The 22819-nt window shown below is 44.8% G+C and overlaps 6 protein-coding genes across 6 annotated transcripts; 3 read left to right on the top strand and 3 right to left on the bottom strand.

Moving 5' to 3' along the window:
* Positions 1-371: 371 nt before the first annotated feature.
* N7458_004067 (replication factor A subunit protein RFA1) lies at positions 372-2519 on the bottom strand (the record flags this gene model as incomplete). The annotated part of the gene is made up of 6 exons (XM_056907449.1): positions 372-465; positions 517-1415; positions 1483-2023; positions 2085-2175; positions 2240-2391; positions 2476-2519. 6 exons carry the CDS (start codon positions 2517-2519, stop codon positions 372-374), a joined length of 1821 nt encoding a protein of 606 aa, XP_056768176.1.
* A 401-nt stretch (positions 2520-2920) lies between these two features.
* Positions 2921-5572, top strand: N7458_004066 (ubiquitin-specific protease UBP14; the record flags this gene model as incomplete). The annotated part of the gene is made up of 6 exons (XM_056907448.1): positions 2921-2948; positions 3011-3078; positions 3122-3283; positions 3358-3631; positions 3685-5371; positions 5428-5572. 6 exons carry the CDS (start codon positions 2921-2923, stop codon positions 5570-5572), a joined length of 2364 nt encoding a protein of 787 aa, XP_056768175.1.
* A 7461-nt stretch (positions 5573-13033) lies between these two features.
* On the top strand, positions 13034-13915 carry N7458_004065 (uncharacterized protein; the record flags this gene model as incomplete). Its single annotated transcript, XM_056907447.1, has 1 exon — positions 13034-13915. One exon carries the CDS (start codon positions 13034-13036, stop codon positions 13913-13915), a length of 882 nt encoding a protein of 293 aa, XP_056768174.1.
* Positions 13916-16803: 2888 nt separating this feature from the next.
* Positions 16804-17691, bottom strand: N7458_004064 (uncharacterized protein; the record flags this gene model as incomplete). The annotated part of the gene is made up of 3 exons (XM_056907446.1): positions 16804-17370; positions 17416-17547; positions 17584-17691. 3 exons carry the CDS (start codon positions 17689-17691, stop codon positions 16804-16806), a joined length of 807 nt encoding a protein of 268 aa, XP_056768173.1.
* A 6-nt stretch (positions 17692-17697) lies between these two features.
* Positions 17698-18464, bottom strand: N7458_004063 (uncharacterized protein; the record flags this gene model as incomplete). Its single annotated transcript, XM_056907445.1, has 5 exons — positions 17698-17818; positions 17892-18013; positions 18091-18130; positions 18153-18341; positions 18412-18464. The coding sequence occupies 5 exons, from the start codon at positions 18462-18464 to the stop codon at positions 17698-17700; spliced, it is 525 nt and encodes a 174-aa protein (XP_056768172.1).
* A 2202-nt stretch (positions 18465-20666) lies between these two features.
* On the top strand, positions 20667-22278 carry N7458_004062 (uncharacterized protein; the record flags this gene model as incomplete). The annotated part of the gene is made up of 3 exons (XM_056907444.1): positions 20667-20846; positions 21079-21308; positions 22152-22278. The coding sequence occupies 3 exons, from the start codon at positions 20667-20669 to the stop codon at positions 22276-22278; spliced, it is 537 nt and encodes a 178-aa protein (XP_056768171.1).
* Positions 22279-22819: the final 541 nt, after the last annotated feature.

Genomic DNA, 22819 nt, shown 5'->3' with positions numbered 1-22819 from the left:
AGATGCCAGGCTTTAGAATTCCGTACCAAAATTCCAGTGTTCCGATAACTACCTAAAACTCTCGCTAGGATGACAGGCGAAATCAATCTGTCAAACGGTCACCTACCTGCGTAGCGAATAGAGCGTTGGCACTAAGGTTGCATTAACAAGCTAACCCGGAGGTTCTCTTACTAAAACGAAAACGAAATGTGGAAAAACTACATAAAGAAATAGGGAAGCGATGACTTCTGAAAGTAGATTTTCATGATTCGCATAATGACAATAAAACAGTGCCCCCATTCAAACACACATTCTCATAATATCTAGGTTGGGGAATCGGATTCGGTCAGGGAATGATGGCAAGTTAACGAGTGTCGATTCGTATGGACTTGCTAGTCCAGGCTGTAGGAGTTAATGATCTCTGCCAAACGAGAAGCTTCCTCGGAATAGTTGATGGCCTTGGCGGACGAGACCTGGTATCGAACCCTAACTCGCTGTCAGCTTAGTTGGCCCCTTGAAGTCAGTGCGTCTGCTTACCGTTGCTGCTCGCCAAATGTATCAATCTTAGCTCGGCACCGGAAGCTCCATGTTCGGCAGTTTGCCTCATGGAAGACTGCCTGGAATGCCTCATTGTCATCTTCACGAAGTTGCATGAGGTTATCCGCAGAAGTGCCCATGATCAGCCGTCCAGTGTCGTCGAAACAGCTGAGCCAGAGCTGGCCCGTATGATCGCTCACACTGATCGGCATGATGTACCGATATTCCGGTCGGGGATGGGTCTTGTCGCACATTTCACATCGCCACTGGCCAGCATCCAACTCTGTCACCTTTTTATTGCAACCTTCGGAGAGGCAGGCGGGGTAGCACCAGGTAGATTCCTGCCGGATGAATACGACCGTTGCTTTGAGAGAGAAGTAGTCCACTTGGTCAGACATGCCCAACTGTTCCTCACGAACCTGGGCAATGGTTTTGAAGGGATCCGACTTCATGTTTGAGTTAGTGGCACCAGAAAGTGAGGCGTGGGAAGTGAACGCCTCTGTTCTTCCCTGTGCATCATACCAGCCCTTCAGTCGGTGAGCTTCTCCAATGTCGGGGTCAACGGCCATTGAACCGGAACTCAGCAAGCTCAAACTCCGCCCACCAAAGTCGGAGACCTTGACTCCTTTGAAGGCAACAACTGATTCTGGGGGGACATTGAAGTTGACTGCGCTCGCACCCCAAATGGTCAAGCGGACAGAGTATCCAGTGTTGTCAACCAAGTTAAGCTCACGCTTATCATAGGGTTTGCCAGTTCCCTTGGACACAATCTGAGATGTTTCGCCGACATCCTTCAAGATTCCAATGACATCGGTGGTAGTATCCTTCTCTACCGACTGCAGATCGCCGATTGTGGTAAAATTGAAGCGGATTTGCGGCACATCATTTTGATCCTCGGCCTATGACCCATGTGAGCTGATTTTCCATGATATGTTGCTTGGGTGCTGAGCGGCATTGGGCTCTTACCTTCTCTACCAACGTGTCCCTCTCAAACGTAAGTTCATAGTCATTGTTGAGGTTCGTAAACTGCTTCTTGGCAATCTGAACTCGACAAGGGCTGGAAATGTAGTACACGCTGCCTTCCTGAAACAGATCATACAGCATGTCGCACTGATCATTGAATCCGGTCGCACGAATTTCACCGCTATCATCAAGCAAGTTCACACTGAACAATTTCCCTTCGCCATTCTTGTTGTGCCAGGTCTTGATATTTGACTTGCTCGTGCACCGAGCTTTGATCGTCCACTTGTTGGAATAGGGAGAGATGGCCTCGATTGGGTAGATGGTGGCATGGGCGGAAGAAGAGGGACCTCGTGTGGGTTGCGCTCGATTGGACTGCTGTGCCGGTGCGCTGGGAGGCTTGGATCCATAGAACCCATTGCTGGAAATTGTCGTTGGCTGAGGCTTCTCCTCATCTTCGGCCTTGATTTCTAGCGGCTTGGGCTCTCCGATCTTCTCTGCCTCGCCGAGTTCCTTCAAGACCTCCAGGTCCAAGATGATGAGGATTCTGGTTGTAGACGATCAGCCAACTGAAAAGGGTCCCTGAGTATCAATGGGCTCACACTCACTTTTTACCCTTAACCGAATTCGCTTGAAAGGACTTGAGGCGAACAAAACATCCCTTTCGCAGATGTCCATCGGTCACCACGTGGTTGGCTTCTGCGAGAACACGATATTTCAGCAAAGCTGCGATGATGCTGGAGGCAGATAGGGGCAAACTTACGGGTGGCAAGCATTGTTTGGACATAATTAGCAATGTCGCTGAAGACGGCCCGATAACGTTCTGGGTGGTTTGGTTGCGGCGGTAGAGGCTTGACTTGTACACACTGAACGATCGGCTCACGCACCTGGGGCTTGGTCTCATCGAAGATAGCCCTATCCAAAATTAGCTCTTGCTCATTAGGACGAGATATACACGCTCGGAGGCCTGTAATGTTCTCGCTGACTCAAAGGACTTACCCGAGAGCCCCAACGGTAATCTGTGAAGCTGCATCCGACGCCATGGTCGCTATCAAAGGTCTTGATAAGCTCTGTTGGCAGAAGGATCGTGTCAAATGGCTAGATGGGAGCACCACAGGGTATATGGGGATGGTTGCACTGCGATGAAGTGATCGCAGGTTGGGTGAACCGCGACGCGTTCTGAACGAGCCAGAAAATAACGCGTAAAGTGGCAAGTCACGTGAGTGCTCCGTCCAGCTCCAATCCAGCCTGGACCAGGTAACGTTACCCCACGTCATTATGTAATTGGCCTGCCCCACGCCAGCAGCTCTTGCTTGGTCTCTTGTCTTGCTTTGCCTTTATCGCTTGTACACCTTCAATCCTCTATCTTCCTCCTTCTCCGCTCCTGAAATCTACGTGATTTCCTACTCTTGACTTTCTGTGTCTTGGTCATTGGCCCTTCAAAATGGCCTGTGTCCATTCAGGCGCTTCAGGTTGGTGAGATCGGGCGGAGTGCAGACCCTCATGATTGCGATCAGCTAATTATAGGAGCTAGATCTCAGCCCGCCAGGGCCTACTCAGGCTGTGTACCGAGAGGATTGCACCCAGTGCTTCGATTCTATTGTATGTATCCTCAGCCTCCGCAATCTGGCTTCCTGGTATCTAGCCTGGTATTGACGGTTTCAAGGACGATGACGCTGGTCTCAATGTCTGCCTTCATTGCTTCAACGGAGGCTGTGCTGGGGACAGAGACCACGCCTTGCTTCACTTCAAACGCTATGGGCATGCCCTAGCTCTGAACATTCGACGAACTCAGAAGCAAGTGCAGGTAATGTTAAATTCCGTCTTCCTGCCCTGTCCTTCTCTCACACAAGGACTTACCTTCTCTTTCTACAACTGTAGCGCGACGAGCCTCCCCCCAAAATCTCGAAACTTGCGATTGCCGCCGAGACGGAAGAAGACCGTTATGATGTTGTGACCTCGGTAGTGTGCTATGCATGCCCTCAGGAAAATGTGGACAAATCAACTGGAAACCTACCCGCGGTGATCGAGGGCATCATGACCGCAATGACCTTCTCGAAACGAGAGGAAGTCAAGGCCTGGGAGCAAGAGTTTGTATCTTGCGAGCATACTTTGTGTTTAACTCAGGAAGATGTTGCAGACTCGGAATCTAAAGGTACCGCCCATGCTGACGCTGGAACATGCAAGAATACTTATCGAACTCGGCAGATTCTAGCCAGTGTACAGCCTGCGACTTGCAAGAAAACCTCTGGCTTTGCTTGGAATGTGGTAATACCGCGTGTGGGCGTAGCCAGTTGGGGGGGGCTCGGGGAAACTCCCATGCGCTTGCCCACGCTGAGGCAACATCCCACGCTGTTGCCGTCAAACTAGGGTCTATCACTGCAGAAGGGTCGGCTGACATCTACTGTTACAAATGCAATGAGGAACGGACGGATCCAGAACTTGTCAATCACCTTGCTCATTGGGGAATCTACCTGGCTGGACGCGAAAAGACAGAGAAAAGCTTGATGGAGATGCAGGTTGAGCATAACTTGCAATGGGATTTCTCCATGACCACCGAGGATGGTCGTGAGCTCGTGCCAGTTTATGGTCCTGGATTTACTGGGTTGGCCAACCTCGGAAACAGCTGCTATCTTTCCAGTGTGATGCAGTGCATTTTTTCCACTTCGGGCTTTCAGAGTCGATACTACCACCCATCTGAAGAACCGCCAGTCTGCCAGGTCCCAGCACAAGACATAGAGACCCAGTTGAGGAAGCTTGCAGATGGCTTACTCTCTGGCCGGTACTCGCGACCAGACCCCCGTGTCATTGCATCCGCTCCCGCGTCGGAAGGCCCTTCCTCTTCTCCCCATCAAAAAGGGTTGGTACCAGCTATGTTCAAATATCTCATTGGACAGGGCCACCCGGAATTTGCCACTATGAGACAACAGGATGCATTCGAATTTTTGTTGCATCTATTCAAATCCGTTAGCCTTTCGAAACACACAGATGGCCAGGTCAACCCTGTGGAAAACTTTCGATTCGAGGTTGAGCAGCGCCTGCAATGCCTTGGATGCAAGAAGGTCCGGTACAAAGTGGATGAACAGGACAATATTTCTGTCGCAGTACCTGCGCACCGCATTGCAGGAGAGAAGGATCAGTTTGAATCGGTGACATTGTCCGAGTGCTTGGACATCTTCACTGCGGAAGAAATCGTTGAACTTACTTGTCCGGCATGCGAGAGCCAAGCCGGGTTTTCCAAGAAAACCACCTTCAAGACTCTACCTCAAGAGCTTGCTGTCAATGCCCGCCGCTTTGAGCTGGTCAAGTGGGTACCAACAAAGCTGGACATCCCCGTAGTCGTCAGCGATGAGCCAATTGACTTTGATCCATATCTGGCTGGAGCGCATGATCCAAATGAGGAGCCCCTTCCGGAGATTCAGGAAAGCGCGAAGTTTGTGGCCAACCCGGAGATTCTAGATCAACTTCTGGGTATGGGTTTCCCCACACCTCGGTGTGAAAAGGCCCTCCATGCAACCGGCAACTCTGATGTGGAAGCTGCTATGAATTGGCTCTTTGCCCACATGGAAGACCCGGATATTGACGAACCTCTTGTGTTGGATCAATCTGCCGGTGGTGCAAAGGCAATGGAACAGGATGAGTCCAAAATTTCCCAACTAGGTGAGATGGGGATTGATGCCTCACGTGCTCGAAGAGCTCTTGCTGCGACCGATGGAGATGTCAACCGAGCTGTGGATTGGGTGTTCACACATCCTGATGATGACGACGATGATATGGATGGTCAGAACGACACTGCCGGTCAAACGCATCAAGGCCCGTTCGGGTATGATACCTTGCCAGCTCGGTATCAATTACGGTCATTTGTCTGTCATAAAGGATCATCTGTACACGCAGGGTAAGTTTGTTTCCTCATGTCAATCGACAGTTGGTTCATGTTCTAACATGCTGCAGTCATTACGTGGCCTTCATCCGTAAGTCGCTGGCAAGCGAAGACTCTCCACCATGGATACTATTCAATGATGAAAAGGTTGTGGAGTGTGAGAAGATTGATGATATGAAGAAGACCGCCTATCTATATTTTTTGACTCGTGTCTAGGCAGTTCTTGGATCAGTTCCTCGCACTCTGCTATTATGGGCCTGTTCCGTACCTCTTAAACAGACCAGGACATTGCTGTTAAGACATTCATAGATCAAGATTCTTACTTAGCTGCCTTAATCCAATCAGCGTTTTAACCTAGCCCTCGCAAGCACCACTAAATCTCCGTCGAGCCCAGGATGAAAAGGTCATAATTATAGTCAAGGCCTATATATTTATAAAATTCTTCATAACCAAGCAGCCGGCTGAACAGGGTGAATAGGGTGTATCTATAAGCTAGAGAATTACATATTGTATTTAAATTTATCCTCGAGGATAGGCTGTGGTATAACGTTGTCATGCTAAAGTTAAGCGTGGTCAGAAGCTATTTTTCACCCTATTTCTGATCACCTTACGCTTCTGATGCCTCATAGTTATAGTATAGCGGTCATCTTGATTGTGTCAGCACTAGTAGGAACTATTTACTCGTCTTTCTAGTGAAAGTAGGGAAAGCTGCCTACGTTATTTGTAAAAAGAGATCTTTCCACACATCTTTTGGGAGACCTTTCTATATGTCTTCGGGGATGGTTTAGTTCTATATAGGGAACCAATCAAAAACTATCGCTTTCCGGTAACGCTTCGGGCCAGTTTAGGCCTTGCTAAGTATGTTATATAAACCTTACTTTCTTTAATAATAGGTCTACTCTACGATAGGCCCTTCTAGAAGGTTTCTATTTAGCAGATGATATATATATACTACGTTATGTAGTTAAGAGAGGCTTAAGGATAAAAGGCCCATAAAATAGGGCCCTTTAGAAGATCCTTAAGAATTAATTAATATTTTAACCTATATAAAAAAGAGATTAATTCGTAGCTAAACCGTTACTATATCGACTATCTCTATTTATTTTAATTTAACTACCTTCTACCTAGCCTATTACCTTTCTATCCTTATAACTTTTAATTCTTTACCTAAGGGTTACCTAGAAGAATAGCTAAATTACCTTATTAACTAATTAAACTAACTCCTATTAAGGAACGAACCTTAACCCCTATATCTTCTAATTAAAATAGCTAAGATTCTGCTACTTCTTTAGTAAGATCTATACTAAATCCGATTCCTACTTTATTAACCTTAATTTAATCTAGTTAACTAGTTACCTAGCTAATTCGCTACTTACTAATCTACCTAGCCCTTCTCTTTAGTTAATCACTTCTCTACTATTACTAATTTCGTATTCATATAACCGTAACTAGCCCTACGCCCTTAACGAAGTTTCTTCTCTTAGTTTAATAGTATTCTTCTTATCGATATATTAGTTCTCTTTAAAGGTAGTAGTACTACGATTCCTATAGTTTTATCTATAGAAATATAGGTACTACGGTTTTACTATCTCCTAAACTTCTAACCGGTAGTTGTGAGCAAGTGATATGCTGCGCAGGTAGGTAAAGAGGAAGAAGGTTAATGATGATTGAAAGAGATCGATTGATCTTTCTTCCTCTTGATTGAATAGGAAGGATAAGTTCAATTCGGCTTAGAATAGATCAAGATGAGAGAAAAGTGAGGTAGGACTGAAGCTTGGTTGATTGTATTAAATCGTCTTGTTCTTGCTTGATGTATTAAACATGATTGTTGAACATGATAATAAGATCTTGGTAGAGAAAATAGGGCATATTTATAATCAATATTTTATGTAAACTTATCAAACTTCTTTCTTGCATATGATTAATCTAGATAGATCTAGACGCATTCTAGAAATATAGTGATCTTATATAGATAGATCTAGATATATAGTGATTTTATATAGTAGCCGTTTGATATACAGTTGCTTGATTATACGATGTAATTCAATCGTAATGATAATATAGATCGTATGACTATAATATGTCTGTTTATGCCTGATTATCCGATTAGATAATAATGATATAATAGTATAAAGCTTATACAGATTCAGAACACCGTTCTAGCCTTAGTATAGGCCTTATAAATCTAGCTTGATATACTACCTAATAGCTTAGGCATCTTGCCCGATATCTGATACTTATGAATCTAGCTTGATATACTACCTCACGGCTTAGGTATCTTACCTGATATCTGATACTTATGAATCTAGCTTGATATACTACCTAACGGCTTAGGTATCTTGCCCGATATCTAACACTCCCCCGTAATCTTTATACTATAGTACAAATAGCAATAGAGTATAGAGATTAGTAGAGTAGATAGGATCGATATATATATATACTACTATAAGATAGCTAGATATATATCTTCCTAAATCTCCCGGAGGTTAGCTAGATTCTTTAGGTTTTCAAATATCTCTCTTCTGAGGTTTTTAGTCAGGAAATCTACTAATTGTAGTTTAGTAGGGATATATTAAATATCGACCCTTTTTTGTTTGACCTAATCTCTGATATAGTGATATTATATATCAATATGCTTTGTCCTTTTATGAAATTCAGGGTTTTCGGCTAGCTTAATAGCTACCTTATTATCCACTAATATAGTAGGCTTACTAGGCATATAGCCTAGGCCTAATCTATCGTTTAGATAGTTAAATAGGTTAGCTAGATAGATAGCTTCCTGTATAGCTTCTTTTATAGCTATATATTCGGCCTGGTAGGTTATCAGATATCAGGCAAGATGCCTAAGCCGTCAGGTAGTATATCAAGCTAGATTCATAAGTGTCAGATATCGGGCAAGATGCCTAAGCTATTAGGTAGTATATCAAGCTAGATTCATAAGTGTCAGATATCGGGCAAGATGCCTAAGCTATTAGGTAGTATATCAAGCTAGATTCATAAGTATCAGATATCGGGCAAGATGCCTAAGCTATTAGGTAGTATATCAAGCTAGATTCATAAGTATCAGATATCGGGCAAGATGCCTAAGCTATTAGGTAGTATATCAAGCTAGATTCATAAGTGTCAGATATCGGGCAAGATGCCTAAGCTATTAGGTAGTATATCAAGCTAGATTCATAAGTATCAGATATCGGGCAAGATGCCTAAGCTATTAGGTAGTATATCAAGCTAGATTCATAAGTATCAGATATCGGGCAAGATGCCTAAGCTATTAGGTAGTATATCAAGCTAGATTTATAAGGCCTATACTAAGGCTAGAACGGTGTTCTGAATCTGTATAAGCTTTATACTATTATATCATTATTATCTAATCGGATAATCAGGCATAAACAGACATATTATAGTCATACGATCTATATTATCATTACGATTGAATTACATCGTATAATCAAGTAACTATATATCAAACGGCTACTATATAAAATCACTATATATCTAGATCTATCTATATAATATTATTATATATATCTAGATCTATCTGTATAAGATTACTATATATCTAGAATATATCTAGATCTATCTAGATTAATTATATACAAGAAATAAGTTTGATAAGTTTATATAAAATATTAATTATAAATATACCCTACTTTATCTACTAAGATCTTATTATTATATTTAATAATAATATTTATAAGTATTTTTTCGATTTGGGCCGCCGACGCCCGAAACGGCAGCTCCCCAATCCCGGTTTAGCGCCCGCCCAATGCGGTTTAGCCGCAGCGCTATTCCGTAACAGTCACCCTCGTGTCCTCACCGCCTCGCAACCCGCTGCTCCGAATGTATAAATCCGTGGTGTGTCGCTCCATGATCACCACCCTCTTCCACCTCTTCTCTCCCCTTTCCAACAGTTGGAAGATGCATCCGGTTGGGGCGACGGTCTCGGTCGGCTGACCCAGCGCCGCTTGACTAGAGGAATTTTCTGGCAACACTGCCTCCTGCTCCACCAACTCCATCCAATAGGGCATGCGAAGCCGTGCTCTTCCCCGTCCCCTGTTTCGACCTGCTTGCTCCCTTTGATACTTAGCAGGCTACGGCGCTTTTGTCGAAAATAGCGCCTATTCACTGCACGATCAACGGCTATTAGACTCGCCAAAAACGAATGTTGCCTCTACAACCTACGACAACTTAGCAGGACGCTCTTAGTTCCAGTATACAGTTGCGTGGTCCTCCGTGACAACGGACATTTACCACGATCAAGAAAGGGATTGAGAAAAACACCACCAAATCTGAGATTAGCTAGCTAGGATGACGTGGCCCTTCGCTAAGGGAATCATCCCCCTTTACTCTGTCAACCATAGCCCGCATAGTTTCTCGGACACTCAAGCTGCCTCGCCATCTTCTGTCTGCCCCAGTGATCTATGCGCTATTTCTGCGATTAGACACGAGGCTTGCATGCTCCGCTACGAATGGTCAGCTGGCTGACCTCCCGCTGAAGTGCGACTTCGAGTGGGCTGGTCGTGAACGTCCCGTAGGTCGCATATGGCCAGAAGCCAGCCAGCGGGATGTTCGATCATAGCCCAAACCGGCGTCTCACAGCCAAAGCGGCGGTGCTTGCTAATCGCTTCCTTGCTTGGTTATCCTGACGTGAACCTTACATATAAGCCGGCCTAGAGTAGGCTATACATGCTGCGTCCGCGATGACGAGAGCCTACCAGCCAATCGTGAAAATGCCGGAGGCAATTTTTCGCTCATGGTCTTGGACCACAGTCCTCCGGCGTTGCATTTGGGGCGGAGCTGAAGGAGGACACCCGGCCTGCCTTGGAGAGTTCCATCATGCTTGATGATCATATAGGCACTAAGCAAATCAGAGAGAACCACGACCCTTGTTACTTCCTGTTTTTCACGACCGCCCAGGGTACCAGGGGCTCATCTCCAATCATTGCCAGAAGGCGTCCGTGTCTTAGACGATATGAAGCGAGACAGACTCTTGCCTCAGCTCGTCTTTCCACCGTCTTGTTTGTCCTGCGGAGAAGGCGGCCAGCCCAGTGCTGCTCACTGACCGGAATGCCTGTTTGGGGCTCGGCTCTCTTCGGAGTAGCCTCGCCTAAGGTCTTGCTAGGACTAGTTTCATCTTTAAAATCAAAGCCTTTTCCACCATATGCCAGTCCAGTAGTCAAACGATATCAGTTCTTCCTCGGTTCACTTTGCATCTCGACCTCTCTCCTCTGAGATTATAGCGGTAACTCTTAATAACATACAATTCTACCATGGCCCGTCAAGGCCAGCAAGACCACCATATTTTGCTTTTAACAGCAACAAAAGCGCTTCTAATACCCTGCTGTCGGGAGAGGAAGCTGCATTCTCATACGTACCGGACTCTTCGGTGGCAGACAACTCGACAATCATCCCGAATTGCTTTCTTCCACCGGCTGCTAATACAAAAGACACAATGCATCAAAACGCAGTCGGATCGCCTAATCTGTTTGATATTGAACTGGCGAGCTCCTAGGGGGAGCCAACACTATCGAGTACACAGGATAGCGGTGACGGAAATGCCTGTCCTTTACTACAGAAATTTGACTGCCATCACCAAGAGTGTTCAGACGAAAAGACAATTAGCGACAGTAAGTCCAAGCTTTTAGCTGCTCTCCATTCCTGCGTACTATCGCTCGTGAGGGTTTGACCCTATACGGTTGAGATGAGAGCCATAGCTGTGTTGTCGATAAGGTCGTGTCCCAAACTTTTTTAGAGTCAGGACCGTCTCATATATACGTTGTTTTGTTGTCAACGGGCCTTTATCGCAATATCTTCGGCTTGGAGACAGATCCCACGGGGTGCTTCGTTCTACAGTCTCCCCCACAATTGTGGCATAGGCAAATTGGCGCTTGAAGAAGCTCCAAAACTTCGGATGGTTATTCCAAGAAGTTAGGAATTCCCCGTCAATAACCTCCCGAAGATTCTCCGAGGATGCATGACATCGCTAGCAGTGCACGCGAAGAATCTTGATATAGTATAGAATCAAGGGCGTTGATTCCGTTAAGCTCTTTGACATTAAACTGGTCAGCGGTATTTCTCCAGGTTTTCACCGTTCTTTACAACGTAGTATGGCATTCTACTATCCTCTCTACTGCGGAGTCTATGATTTATAACTTAATATACCATCTGTACTAAGCTTGCTAGTTACTATCTTAGTATAGTATTATAACTATATAATCTAGTTCTTATAAATATTACCTCGAGTACGCTACTGTTATAGTTCAAACATCAAGCACGTAGAATACATATACCAGACCTGACTTTCACACTTCCTACGTTGGGTTGGTTGTATCGGCTGGTGATGAGCAGTTCAAGTTTCAAGTTTCAAATAAATTACTATTTTATGTACTCTGTGGTACTATATCATGAGTCAGCCAGAGTCAAGCGCAATAACGTAGTTCACGGCCGATCGGGCCACACGGTCGTGCGGGCCACCCCAAAACACCATACTAAATGGTATATTTTGATTCCGCTATATTTCAACCACCAATTGCTTAGTTTAGCTAATCTTATGGGATATACTCTAATATCCGTGCAGGAATAATATATATACATTTTCTAAGCCTTTTAGGGGTATTTAGCTACTTTACCATAAAATACAGCGTATTTTTGACGTTTTAGATCCAAATACATATATATCTCTCTTAATCCTTAGTTCTATCCTTTTCTACTGTATAAGTAGGTTATTTATACTCTCTAGTTTATGTATACTCAATAATTAATGTTGAATCCAAAAGGTTGTTGAGATATGAAGTTGTAATTTATCACATTTAGTATGGTGTTTTGGGGTGGCCCGCACGACCATGTGGCCCGATCGGCCGTGAACTACGACTAGTTAGTTATAAGTAGTATTTGTAATTATGTGAAATTAATGCGGTATCAATAGCCGCCCCGCACCCCATCAAAAAAAGTTCCCAGTCTTGAGAGATCCCACTGAACACTAGCCTTCCTCTGGCCCGATTTCGCTCAAATTTTCAAAGATATAACTTGAGCTATCATTCATAAAACGACCAAATTTTCAGTACTCCGGTACTATACATGAACGTTACCTAGCTACGCAGTAGGGTTGGGGACTCCGCAGTGTGCCTGTTTGCCAGGGCGGTCAGATTAAGTTTGATACCCCTTTTCGCCCCTCTCCGCCAAACCCGCCCTAACCAATCACCCGGCCATGCTGTACCTAATCAACGACGCTCTTGCTCGAAGTGGGTTTTCTCTCAGGACAGTCTTGACTTAGTTGAACTAGTTTATATTCCGATCAACTCTCACCTTACCGCAATGTGGTTCTGCTTTCTTGTTTCGTAGTTCTAGTTTTTAGCGCCATGGACTCTCTCCTGAATCATCTTCCCGCAGTCTCTCTTTCCTCCTCTCCTTTCCCTTCTGGCTGAGTTCCTCGTCCGACGTGAGAAGCATTGCGCTCTCTACCACATTCATTTGGGAACCACATTCAGTTACCGTCTTTACCTTCTCTCTTCCTTTCTTAGCTACAGCCCAATTACGACGGCTTGCCGCTTATCTCCGGTGAGTAGAGAGCATCAGCGAAATGGGATCTTACGAGATGGTTCTGACTTGCTTGGGTCTGCAGACGCCTTGATATATCAACCCTCCGCTCCGACTTGACGTTGGCTTGCATCTATCGACATGAAGTTCACTTCGGTTGCCATTGCCCTGGCGGCTGCCGGACTCGCCGCAGCTGGACACCACCACGGCCGCCATGTCCACCACCACCAGCGTGACCTTAAGGATGTCGTTTACGAATTCGTCATGGAGAACGGCCAAGGTATCCCTGCCAGCAAGGCATGTGACCTTATTGATCAGAACGTTCTGAAGGTTGCGGATGGTGTTATGCCTGCTGGCGCTTGCGTCTCGTCAAGCGCCGTGCCGTCGTCGACTTCGACTGCTACACCTACGCCCACTTCTACTGCCACTCCAACCACCGCGGCTGCTGAGCTTCTTCAGCAGACCGCGTCCATCTCGACTCTGGCTCCGACGACTTCGAGCTCTACCCCAACCCCTACGCCGTCGGCGGTCTCGTCTTCGTCTTCGAGCAGTACTCCGGCGTCTTCTGGGTCTACTACCGGTGGCGGTGTTACCATCAAGAACAACTCCCCACACACCATCTACATGTGGATCTTTGATTCGCCCGTTACGCCCCTAATGGAGACCCTCGCCGCTGGTCAAGAATTGGGCCATGACTGGAGAATCAACCCTGACGGTGGCGGTGTTTCGATCAAGGTCTCTACTGTTCCTGACATCTCCAATGTTGTCCAGTACGAGTATACCGTGGCCGGCGACACGATTTTCTGGGATTTGTCCCTCATCAACATGAACCTCTTGGCCATTGTCGGAAATATCTTGCCCGCTCTTGGCTTCCAGGTTACCTCTCCGGAATCATCCTGCATGTCCGTCGTTTGCCAGGCTGGCATTATCCAATGTCCTGCCGCCTACCTCTTTCCCAGCGATGATCATGCTACTCACGGCTGCCCGGTCAACACCAACATGGTCTTCGACATCGGCCTGTAAAGTCTTTATTTTGTCGTTTTGATACGCCCTTGTTGATTTACCCTGGGGTTGTTCATATCATTCTTGCTATATTCAGCCAGCTCTTGGTGTGTTGCGTGCAAGCGCGTGGCCTTCGAGGGACTTCTTATTTGTTTTATACTTTGAACTAGATACGTCTTTGCTTTCCGATCTCGATAGCCTAGGAAGTGTTCCATTGGCTTCAGTTGTACATAGCTTGGATCACTGTACTTTCCATTTCTATCTTCACGGGTCGTGTGGATGCTCTACACCAACCCTTAACGAGGTCGCGTCACGATCGCATAGTCTTCGGTAAAACTTACAACGTAGTTGAGTGCCGCTCTCACAGACCACAAAGTTTACAGACCGGGACTTCGAGAAGGATGCGGGCGATTTCGAGACGCAAGTTTGTGCTTGCCAGACTATACGAGTAAACATCAAAGCCGGTCCTAATGAGCGCCTCCAACAGTCTAGTGCGCCCATGGGTACCCGCCAAGAACCCATGGGCGGGTAAAGACTACGACTGCTCTGTTCCTGTGCCACTCCACATAGGAGAAGTCTCGCTAAAATTGAAGAGGAAAAGGAGCACTTGCGCGTTTTGCGTCCTTCGAGCCACGGTTTGTAACATTGTACGAATCGTGGCCAAGGAGCACGGAGAGGTGTCGCGCTCTAAAATCGGCTCGCTTTCTGCCCCGCTTTTTTCTCACCCTGTCTCAACCATCCCGCCATTCTACCATCTCTAGTCCAGAATACTGCGCCTGGCATAGCTACGCTTGCAAAGTCAGTACTGGTATTTCATGCACGAAACTCAAGCGAAAACTGGCAAGGCGAAACGCGAGAACTTCACAGTTTTCTGCGCTTACCACATTTAGAACTGGCTAATTGAAGTAATTCAGACGATCCATTGATAGAGCTATGGGTTACAGGAAGGAAAATCATGGCCTAGCATACGATGAGCTCCGTGAATGAAAGGGAAATCGTGGCCCGGCATATGATGAGCTCCGTCAGGTGAGAGTGAATGAATGTGATGAGAATTGCGCTCCTTTCGCTCTCCTAGTTATGAGTTATGACTGATCAAGTCGATGCATCTGAAGTCCCTGAACGACTGACGACGTCGGTTGGTGTCCGCGCATCCAAGCTTCCTATCAAAACATAAAGCTCTCGGGTCCTTGGTCAACAGAAGCTTGGTGCTCACAGAAATTGACCCTTTTTGGGACTTGGTCAGGGATGCTACTGTACCATTAATGAGTCTCTCGAAGTAAAATGGTGCGTAGGGGTTCTGTGTTTGTTTGACGGACCACCTCGCAAGTTTTAGAAGAACGGCTAAAGCTTCAGCGGCTATCATTCGTGAATCCGGATCCACCTCCAGCAAAGTTCGGGAACATCTGTCTAACCGTGAGTCCGGGCTCTTGACGGAGTAGCTTACAGCTTCAGCATCAGCGAGACCGCCTATGTTGAAGTAGGGACGTTAGGGACGTGAACTTGACCCAAACATTGGATGAACGAAAAAGGTGTCGCAGGCTAGTAGCCACGGCCATTCCCGCCGTGCCGACCCCAAAATGTGCGAGCTATACTCTCCGGGACGCAGATAATACCAAGGGCGTCTCACCTCTGTCGGCTTTCCTGACCGAATCACTTCGTTCCGTGATCGCGTACGAAAACAACTCTGCTCCGACACAAGTCTTCAGGTGAAGTCGGCAGGACTGGATGGTCTCACAGGACTGAAGGGTCCCGCAGGACTGAATGGTCTATGAATATATGCAGGATGTGAAGATTCTCTTTCTACTTCTGCCACATCTTCTAGTTCTGCCACACCATCTAGTTTGAAATGCATCATATGCCTTGTGCTCTGTCTCTGTACGTACAAGAGTAAATGTCTAGGCGTCTACTTAGCAAAACTGGATAGCGCCACTGTAGAATGGGGTCGCAGAACTAGAGTGTCGCGGCACAAGGGAGTGTCGCAGCACTAGATGGCGTGTCGCGACACATTCTAGTGTCGCAGCCGGGAAGGCTAACACCACAAAGCTTACACAAATTGAGGCCATCTATATCATCGGATAAAAGGGGAGGGAGGCAACGAGACCTGGCGTTTATGGAAGGGGTAGGCCAGGAGCTGGTAATGGCAAGCAGGAGACAGCTCCATGCACTCTTTGCGCATGGTTCAGGAGTGCTGACTTTGACACCAGCTTTTCCCCACAAATAGTGCACTCAGAGAGCATGTCATTTGGGAACGGCTTGATATGCTTGTTGACGAAGTGTCGGCTGAGGGACCCAGGATTCTTGTATATCCTCAGGCGTTCACTTTCTGGCGGTCTAAGATTGCCAAGGGAAATAAAGCAGATCGTTTGTCTCTCCTTGGGGGATTTGACGCAAACTGACGCGATGGCCTGTGAAAACGTGTCGTCACCCTTATCTAAGGACGTTGACTTCGCCTTTTAGGGATGGCAGACAGTCCGACCGCTTGAGAAATCCGTCACGTGCCCACAAAACGCCTAAGAAGGCATTCAGTACATAGTTATGCGACCCACAAAGTGAATCTAATGTCATTGGATGGCATCTTTGATAAAGTATTTCAGACCGAGTGGTTTATAGCTTTGGGCTTCCAGCGAGACCGACTATGCGGGAGGTGGGGATATCGACTTGCACCAATTATTGGATGAACAAAAGGATGTCGCATGTTTATGGCCACGGCCCATTCCCGCTATGCCGAGCCTAAAATGCGCGAACTACATACAATCTCCGAGACACAGAAAGCACGAGTCTGATCCTCCTATACAGTATCGCAAACGTAGATTCATCTCTGTTGGCTCTCCCGACCGAACATCAAAAGCATCACACTGGAACGCCATTTGATGTAGCTTGGCTACTTCACAGCAGTGAATAGCATCCATCTAAGTCTTCAGACGATGTTTCTCATGCGCATGTCTCCTCAAGCCCATTTCATGTTCGACCGGCTTGTTGCAGTAGTTGCAGTGGCGATCATCCAAATGCGTGGCTCTGAAATGACGCAAAAGATGCTTGTGGCGAGAATAATGTTTCATTCGACGTTCATCCGATTCGCCTATATTTCCGTAGTATTGGAAGCACCCCAATGGTTTAATGGCTTTTTGAATATGAGTCTCTGCCTTTCGCAGTGCTTCTTCTGATGGTGCCGATAGCGATTGGTTTGTTGCGGAACTGGGAGCTGGAACGCTGGTCGCTGCAATATCCTTCCTAGCAGGCGGCAACCTCCCTGGATACCGTCGGCCTCGACGAGGACCACCCTCTCGCACGTCACAATATATGCGAACAGCATCTATAGCCTTATTCTGCCGCGTCCACTCTGCCTCTAAAGACAGCGATGTCGGATATGTCGTCAATTTTCTAAGCAAGAAGATCTGCTGGTGTAGCATATTTTCCTCCGTCCGCAATATCTCCTTCGTTTCTTCATCGTGAAGCGCACTGCCGGCCAGTTGCCGCTAGATGTCAATAACAGCCTAATAGCTATCAAATTCCTCTCGTACACGCTTCCGAAGATCGTAAAGCAACCGGTTGCGCGTGTTCGTGACGTTTTTCTTCAATTGATGGAGCCGGTCTAGCCTTTTACGGCTCTTTTTGCCGCCGTCCTTAAGCTTTTTGGCGAGACTATCCCGCTTCTAGATGGCTTCCTGTAGCTCGGGAATGTCTTCCACACTAGCCTTCTGCTCTTCTGTAAGTTCACGAGGTCGTTGAGTGTCGATCCATCTCCCCATTCGAGTGACCGCCCGAATCATTGCAGAGTCAGCCTCTAGGCCTCGCATTAAGGCCTATATGTCTGTGCCAATTCGGCGCAAGGCATCGTCGTAGAAGAGCATGCCGAGTAAAAACGTATAAGGACTCAACATGAGCGACGGATCGTAGATAATCTCTAGAATCAGGAAAGTGTTTCTATTATTGTTAGAATGTGCGCAATATAATTCCGCAAAACAAGCTAAAGTAGGCTATTAGGTTATAGAGGCACTGTTGCATCCTCTGAAGACCGATATAGAAGCGCTTCTCTATGGTGCGAAGAACCGTTTCCTGGAGAGGAACAAGATCTTCTATATACATCGGCGTCTTCTTTTCTTCGGTGTCTAGGCCTTTCTACTTCACAATCCTTCGGATACTCTATTTAGTGTCACTCGTAAGTCATGTATCGTGAAAAGCATACTCATTCTCACCTTTCGCATTCGCCGGCCCAGCTTAGCATCTATTAGATATCTATTGACTTATTCATAATAACGGAGAAACATCTTCTAATTCGTGTCCAGTGTACTGGCCTTTTTGATTCGTTTTAACCGTCGCCCATTCTTGCCGCGCCGGAGCTTCAAGCACCAGCGAAGGAATAGAGTGAACTCCCTCTTTCCAGCAGCTCGAAGAGCAATATTCGGGTCGGCTTACTTGGATTAGGAGATAGCCGGTCCTTTTTATACTGCTACAGTATATTTTGTTAGGCAATCATCAGCTCCTAATTTCACTTCCCTTGTAGTAGTTTAACGCACCTTTCCCAGCGTTCACGCATCCGCGCTATAATTTCCTTGGTTCGCATAGCCATCGTCCTCACTATCCGATGATGTATCATCCGACTGGATATCTGGATCCGTCGAATAACCATCTCTATCAGTATCACTAGAGCCGGAGCTAGAACCGTAACTAGGCTGATTGGCCTGTTCTATGATCGTGCTGACGTCCTTTGACCGTTTCCTTAATCTCATTTTGTTTGATCGCACCTGCTGGCGAGCACAAATTCCCCCATATTCATCATCAGATTCACTGCTGGAATTGCTTGATGACGCTGGGGTGCGCCCGCGTTTACCAACGTATGAACCCCGAGAACAGCCTTCGTGGAATGACGGTGAAGAGGATTCCGGGCTTGATATTTCGGTTTCCGAGTCGGAGTTACTTGCTTCTGACTCTATGCGAGATGATGAAGAGCTCAGGCTCTCATCGGCACGGCGACCCCGATGTCTCACCATCTTTCTTTGTCAGTGGCATGATCAATACAGAAAAAGGGAGCAAGCTACATACTACGCAAGGGAGAGGTAGTGATACGGAAGAACCGAGGCTGCAGGAGGGCCTTCGCTGTTCAAAAGAGTATGAAATGTACTGTATGTCAAAGTGACCAAAGCATAATGAAGAGCAACATAGTTCCAACTTCGACCGCGTCGGGGCGCAATTTATAGCGCGACTGACACAGCGCCAAAATCCATTATTTTTTTATCCACTCGAGGTACACTCAAGGTAGCTGGATAGGGGGCTGGAGAAGGTGAGACGAGGGTGATGGGTGGAAAGACCTGCGATGGGATGTGCGAACCGCCCACGAACAGACTCATGAACGATACGCCGGTGGCGTTGGGACGGGTCGCGCTTGCATTAGTGGGTGCGTGGGCGAGTCCCCGCCGCGGTCGTGGCATGAAGCCCAGGGGCCGACGCCGCCATTTTTGGCGTCATTCGACGCCGATTCTGGCAGCTTGGGACCAAATCGAAATTTACATATAGTAATAAGACGATTTAATATAATTAACTAAGCTTTAGTCCTACCTTACTTTTCTCTTATCTTTATAATCCTAAAGCCGAATTAAATTTATCCTTCCTATTTAATTAAGAGGAAGAAAGATTAATCTATCTTATTTAATCTTCTTCCTCTCTACCTACCTATATAGTATTACTTACTTATACGTTATAAGCCCGAATTAATTCTACTTTAATTTAGCTTATACTACCTTTTAATCTTCTATCTTTAATAAAGAATCCCTTACTTTTAAGAGAAACTTCTCTCTCTTAAAGAGAAGTAAAAAGCTCCTCTAATTTCTTATTTTTAAAAATTTATACTCGATTTTTACTAGTTATGTCTACTTCTCTATACAAAATACTAAGAAATCTCGACTTTCTTAATAAAAATAATTATTTTTTAAATATTTAATTAAATTTCTTTAACTTAAAATAATTAATAAATATAATATTAATCCTTTTAGGGATAAAGAAAACTATATTATATAGTCTATCCGAATCGAAGCTATTCTTAATTTAGAAAGATTAATTAATACTATTTAATTCGATTATATTAAGCTTCCTACTATTTAGTAAGTCTAGATTCCTAATTAGTACTAGTCTTATAAAAAAGTAATTACTCTACTACCTAATTAAAGATTGCCTAATTATAGAAATACTATAATTTAGTTAGGAAGAAGAAGACCTAGAAGATTATCTAGCTCTACTATCTCTAAGATAAGCTAAAATAAGCTAGCTATACTATCTAATTAATTTAAAACTATAGATTAGATAAATTATAATACCCTATTATCTATTAGATTATTATATAAAGATAGCCTACTTTTCTAGCTAGAAGATACTAAATTAGCTTATTAAGTATAGATAGTCTTAGCTACTTAATATTAGCTAAATAGATTTACTACTAAATTCCTTATATTAAAGAAAAATTTTAATAGCTAATTAAGTAATTTCGATAGTATATATAACTATTTTACTACTAAACAATTTGGGTTTACCAAATAGCTGCCACTTTCGGCGTCAGTCGACGCCTTTTTCGGCCGTCATTTGGTAACACGTGACCTCGATCTTCCAACACGTCCCCGTCCGGCTACCACCACGCACCAGGCAGACCCACTCGCGGGCACCCTAGTAATTCAGTTGTCTCCGTCTAAAGGTCCCTCTCCTCGTCTTGACGCTCTGCGAAGGCGCTAAAAATGGCCTTACTACACCCTATTAAACGGGCCAGGTCATAGGCTAAGTCATAATGGTGCAAACCTGCCTACCGTGGCCTGTTTCCTTTATATTCTTTATTCTTCTACCCTTCCTGCTCTCTCTATCGCGAGTGTATCCCCCCGAGCCTACTAGAGGCCCTTTCCTTTATATTCTTCGTTCTTCTGCTCTTCTTTCTTTCTTCTGTCTTTCCTACTCCCCTAACCTTGACCGTGTTCCCTTATAAACTAGTTACTCGTTTATCTTTTAGTGTGCTCCTAGCTACTTAACCGTATCGTGCTTCTGTGGTCTTAGTCTACCCCCGTACTCTCCGTACCTTCGCCGTTCTTGCCCTTTTAATAATCTTAACGATAAAGCGCTCTCGGCCCCGACGAAGTGGAATACTGCGAAAAGCCTATAGCGAGGATAATATAACTACGACTACTATAAGCGACTCTAATAAGTAGGGCGATGCTTTATACGAGACGGATCTGACGGAGCCGGACGATGCCCTAAGCTCACGAAAACGTCTCCGGTCGGATAAGAACTACTCTTCCTTCGAGCTAGAGCTCCCTAGTAACCTTAGGGAACTCTATAATAATCCTCTAGATAATAATAGAGTTGATCTGTCTAAGATTCCTAAGGATTTTAATAAAGTACTAGGCACTATTAAACGACGAGAGCGGATTAAGGGCCGGTAGAAACGGTTAGTGATAGTAGAGATCTACCTTATTTCTATCTACTAATATAAGATTAGGTACTATACTAGCTAGCAGATAAATAAGCCTAATAAGCTAAAATAGCGGGAGCCTAAGGAGGCGCTATACTAGGCGTCGAATAATGATATATATTAGTTCCTAGGCTAGTATCTTAAACTCGAGCGCGGTAAGGAAGGTCGGCGGTTAAAACGTATTAATAAAGCTAGCTTATTAAATACGGATTGGAAAAACCTCCGCGGCTACTACTAAAAGCTTACTAAGATTAAAATTAACGACGAGGATAGCTTAGATATATATAGGGTTAGTATTATAAACCTAGATTCCTAAATCTAGTTAGTTAGTTATCTTTTTAATAGCTAATTTATAGGGTATAAAGTACTTAGTCTAAGAGTATAGGTTAGATATATAGCCTAGAAAGAAGATACTAGTTTATATTAAGGATATTAGCCTGTTTAATAAAACGATTTTATTAATATAGGAGAAAAGGTTCTATCTAGGCTTCTAACGTATCTAAGTATATCTATTTAATTCCCTAGCTCTCTTTACCGTGTACTAAAGAAACGCCTTATTAAGTCTATAGTTTAAGGACCTATAGATCTCCCTTTAGAAGGATCCTTATAGAGGCCTACCCGTCCCTATAATTAAACTTACTCCTGAAGGGACTAAAAAGTTCCTCGGTCTAACTAAATTATACGTTAAGATAATTTCTTTCTCTCCCTCTCTTAATTCCCTAACTACCCCTAGATCTATAATATCTCTTAAGATCCTTCTTGTCGTCTCTAGAATTTCTAGCTTAGGTTATCTAGCTAACTGATTAGTAGAACTACTTTTGTACTTCCTAAGATCGTTTACGGGCCCTCTCTAGTAATATACCCGTATATATTACTTTTCAGTATCCTGTTTTATACGCGTGTATTCCGGAATTCGAGGCTAACCTTAAAGGCTTAGCTACGGAAATTATTTATTAGTAAAGGCTATAAGTAGCTCCTTATGCCCTTAGACCCGAATAAGTCTAATTAGTATATCTTCTATAAGATAGAGTTAGTTAATAGTACTCTGACTATTTAGCAGACTATACCGATATCTAAGTCGGCTATATCTACTTTGCTAGTTACCTTTAGGGAGATCCGCGGGTAGAAAGAGGCGTTCTATACCTATTAGTTCCGTTATAGAAGTAGTAAAGTACTTAACGAGAGTAGTGAGTACTTCTATATAGGCCTCTAATTCTTCTCTTCTTTCTATTCCGTTAGTAGCTAATATAGTCTATAGAGTAGGTATGAGATATTTAGTGTGAGATATAGGGCAAGATGCCTAAACCGTCATGCAGCATATCAAGCCAGATTCATAAGGCCTATACAAGATAGCTGAATCTCTATAAGCTTTATGCTATACCATCATCACTACGGTCAATGACATCAAGTAAGACGTATACAACAGTATACGATCTACATCATCACTACGGTCAATGACACGATCTACATCATCACTA

This window comes from Penicillium daleae (assembly GCF_028827525.1).
Source record: "Penicillium daleae strain IBT 16125 chromosome Unknown utg000004l_segment0_segment0, whole genome shotgun sequence".
NCBI lineage: Eukaryota > Fungi > Ascomycota > Eurotiomycetes > Eurotiales > Aspergillaceae > Penicillium > Penicillium daleae.
The sequence above is the reverse complement of the archived record's forward strand: the minus strand, read 5'-3'. Positions and strand labels throughout refer to the sequence as shown.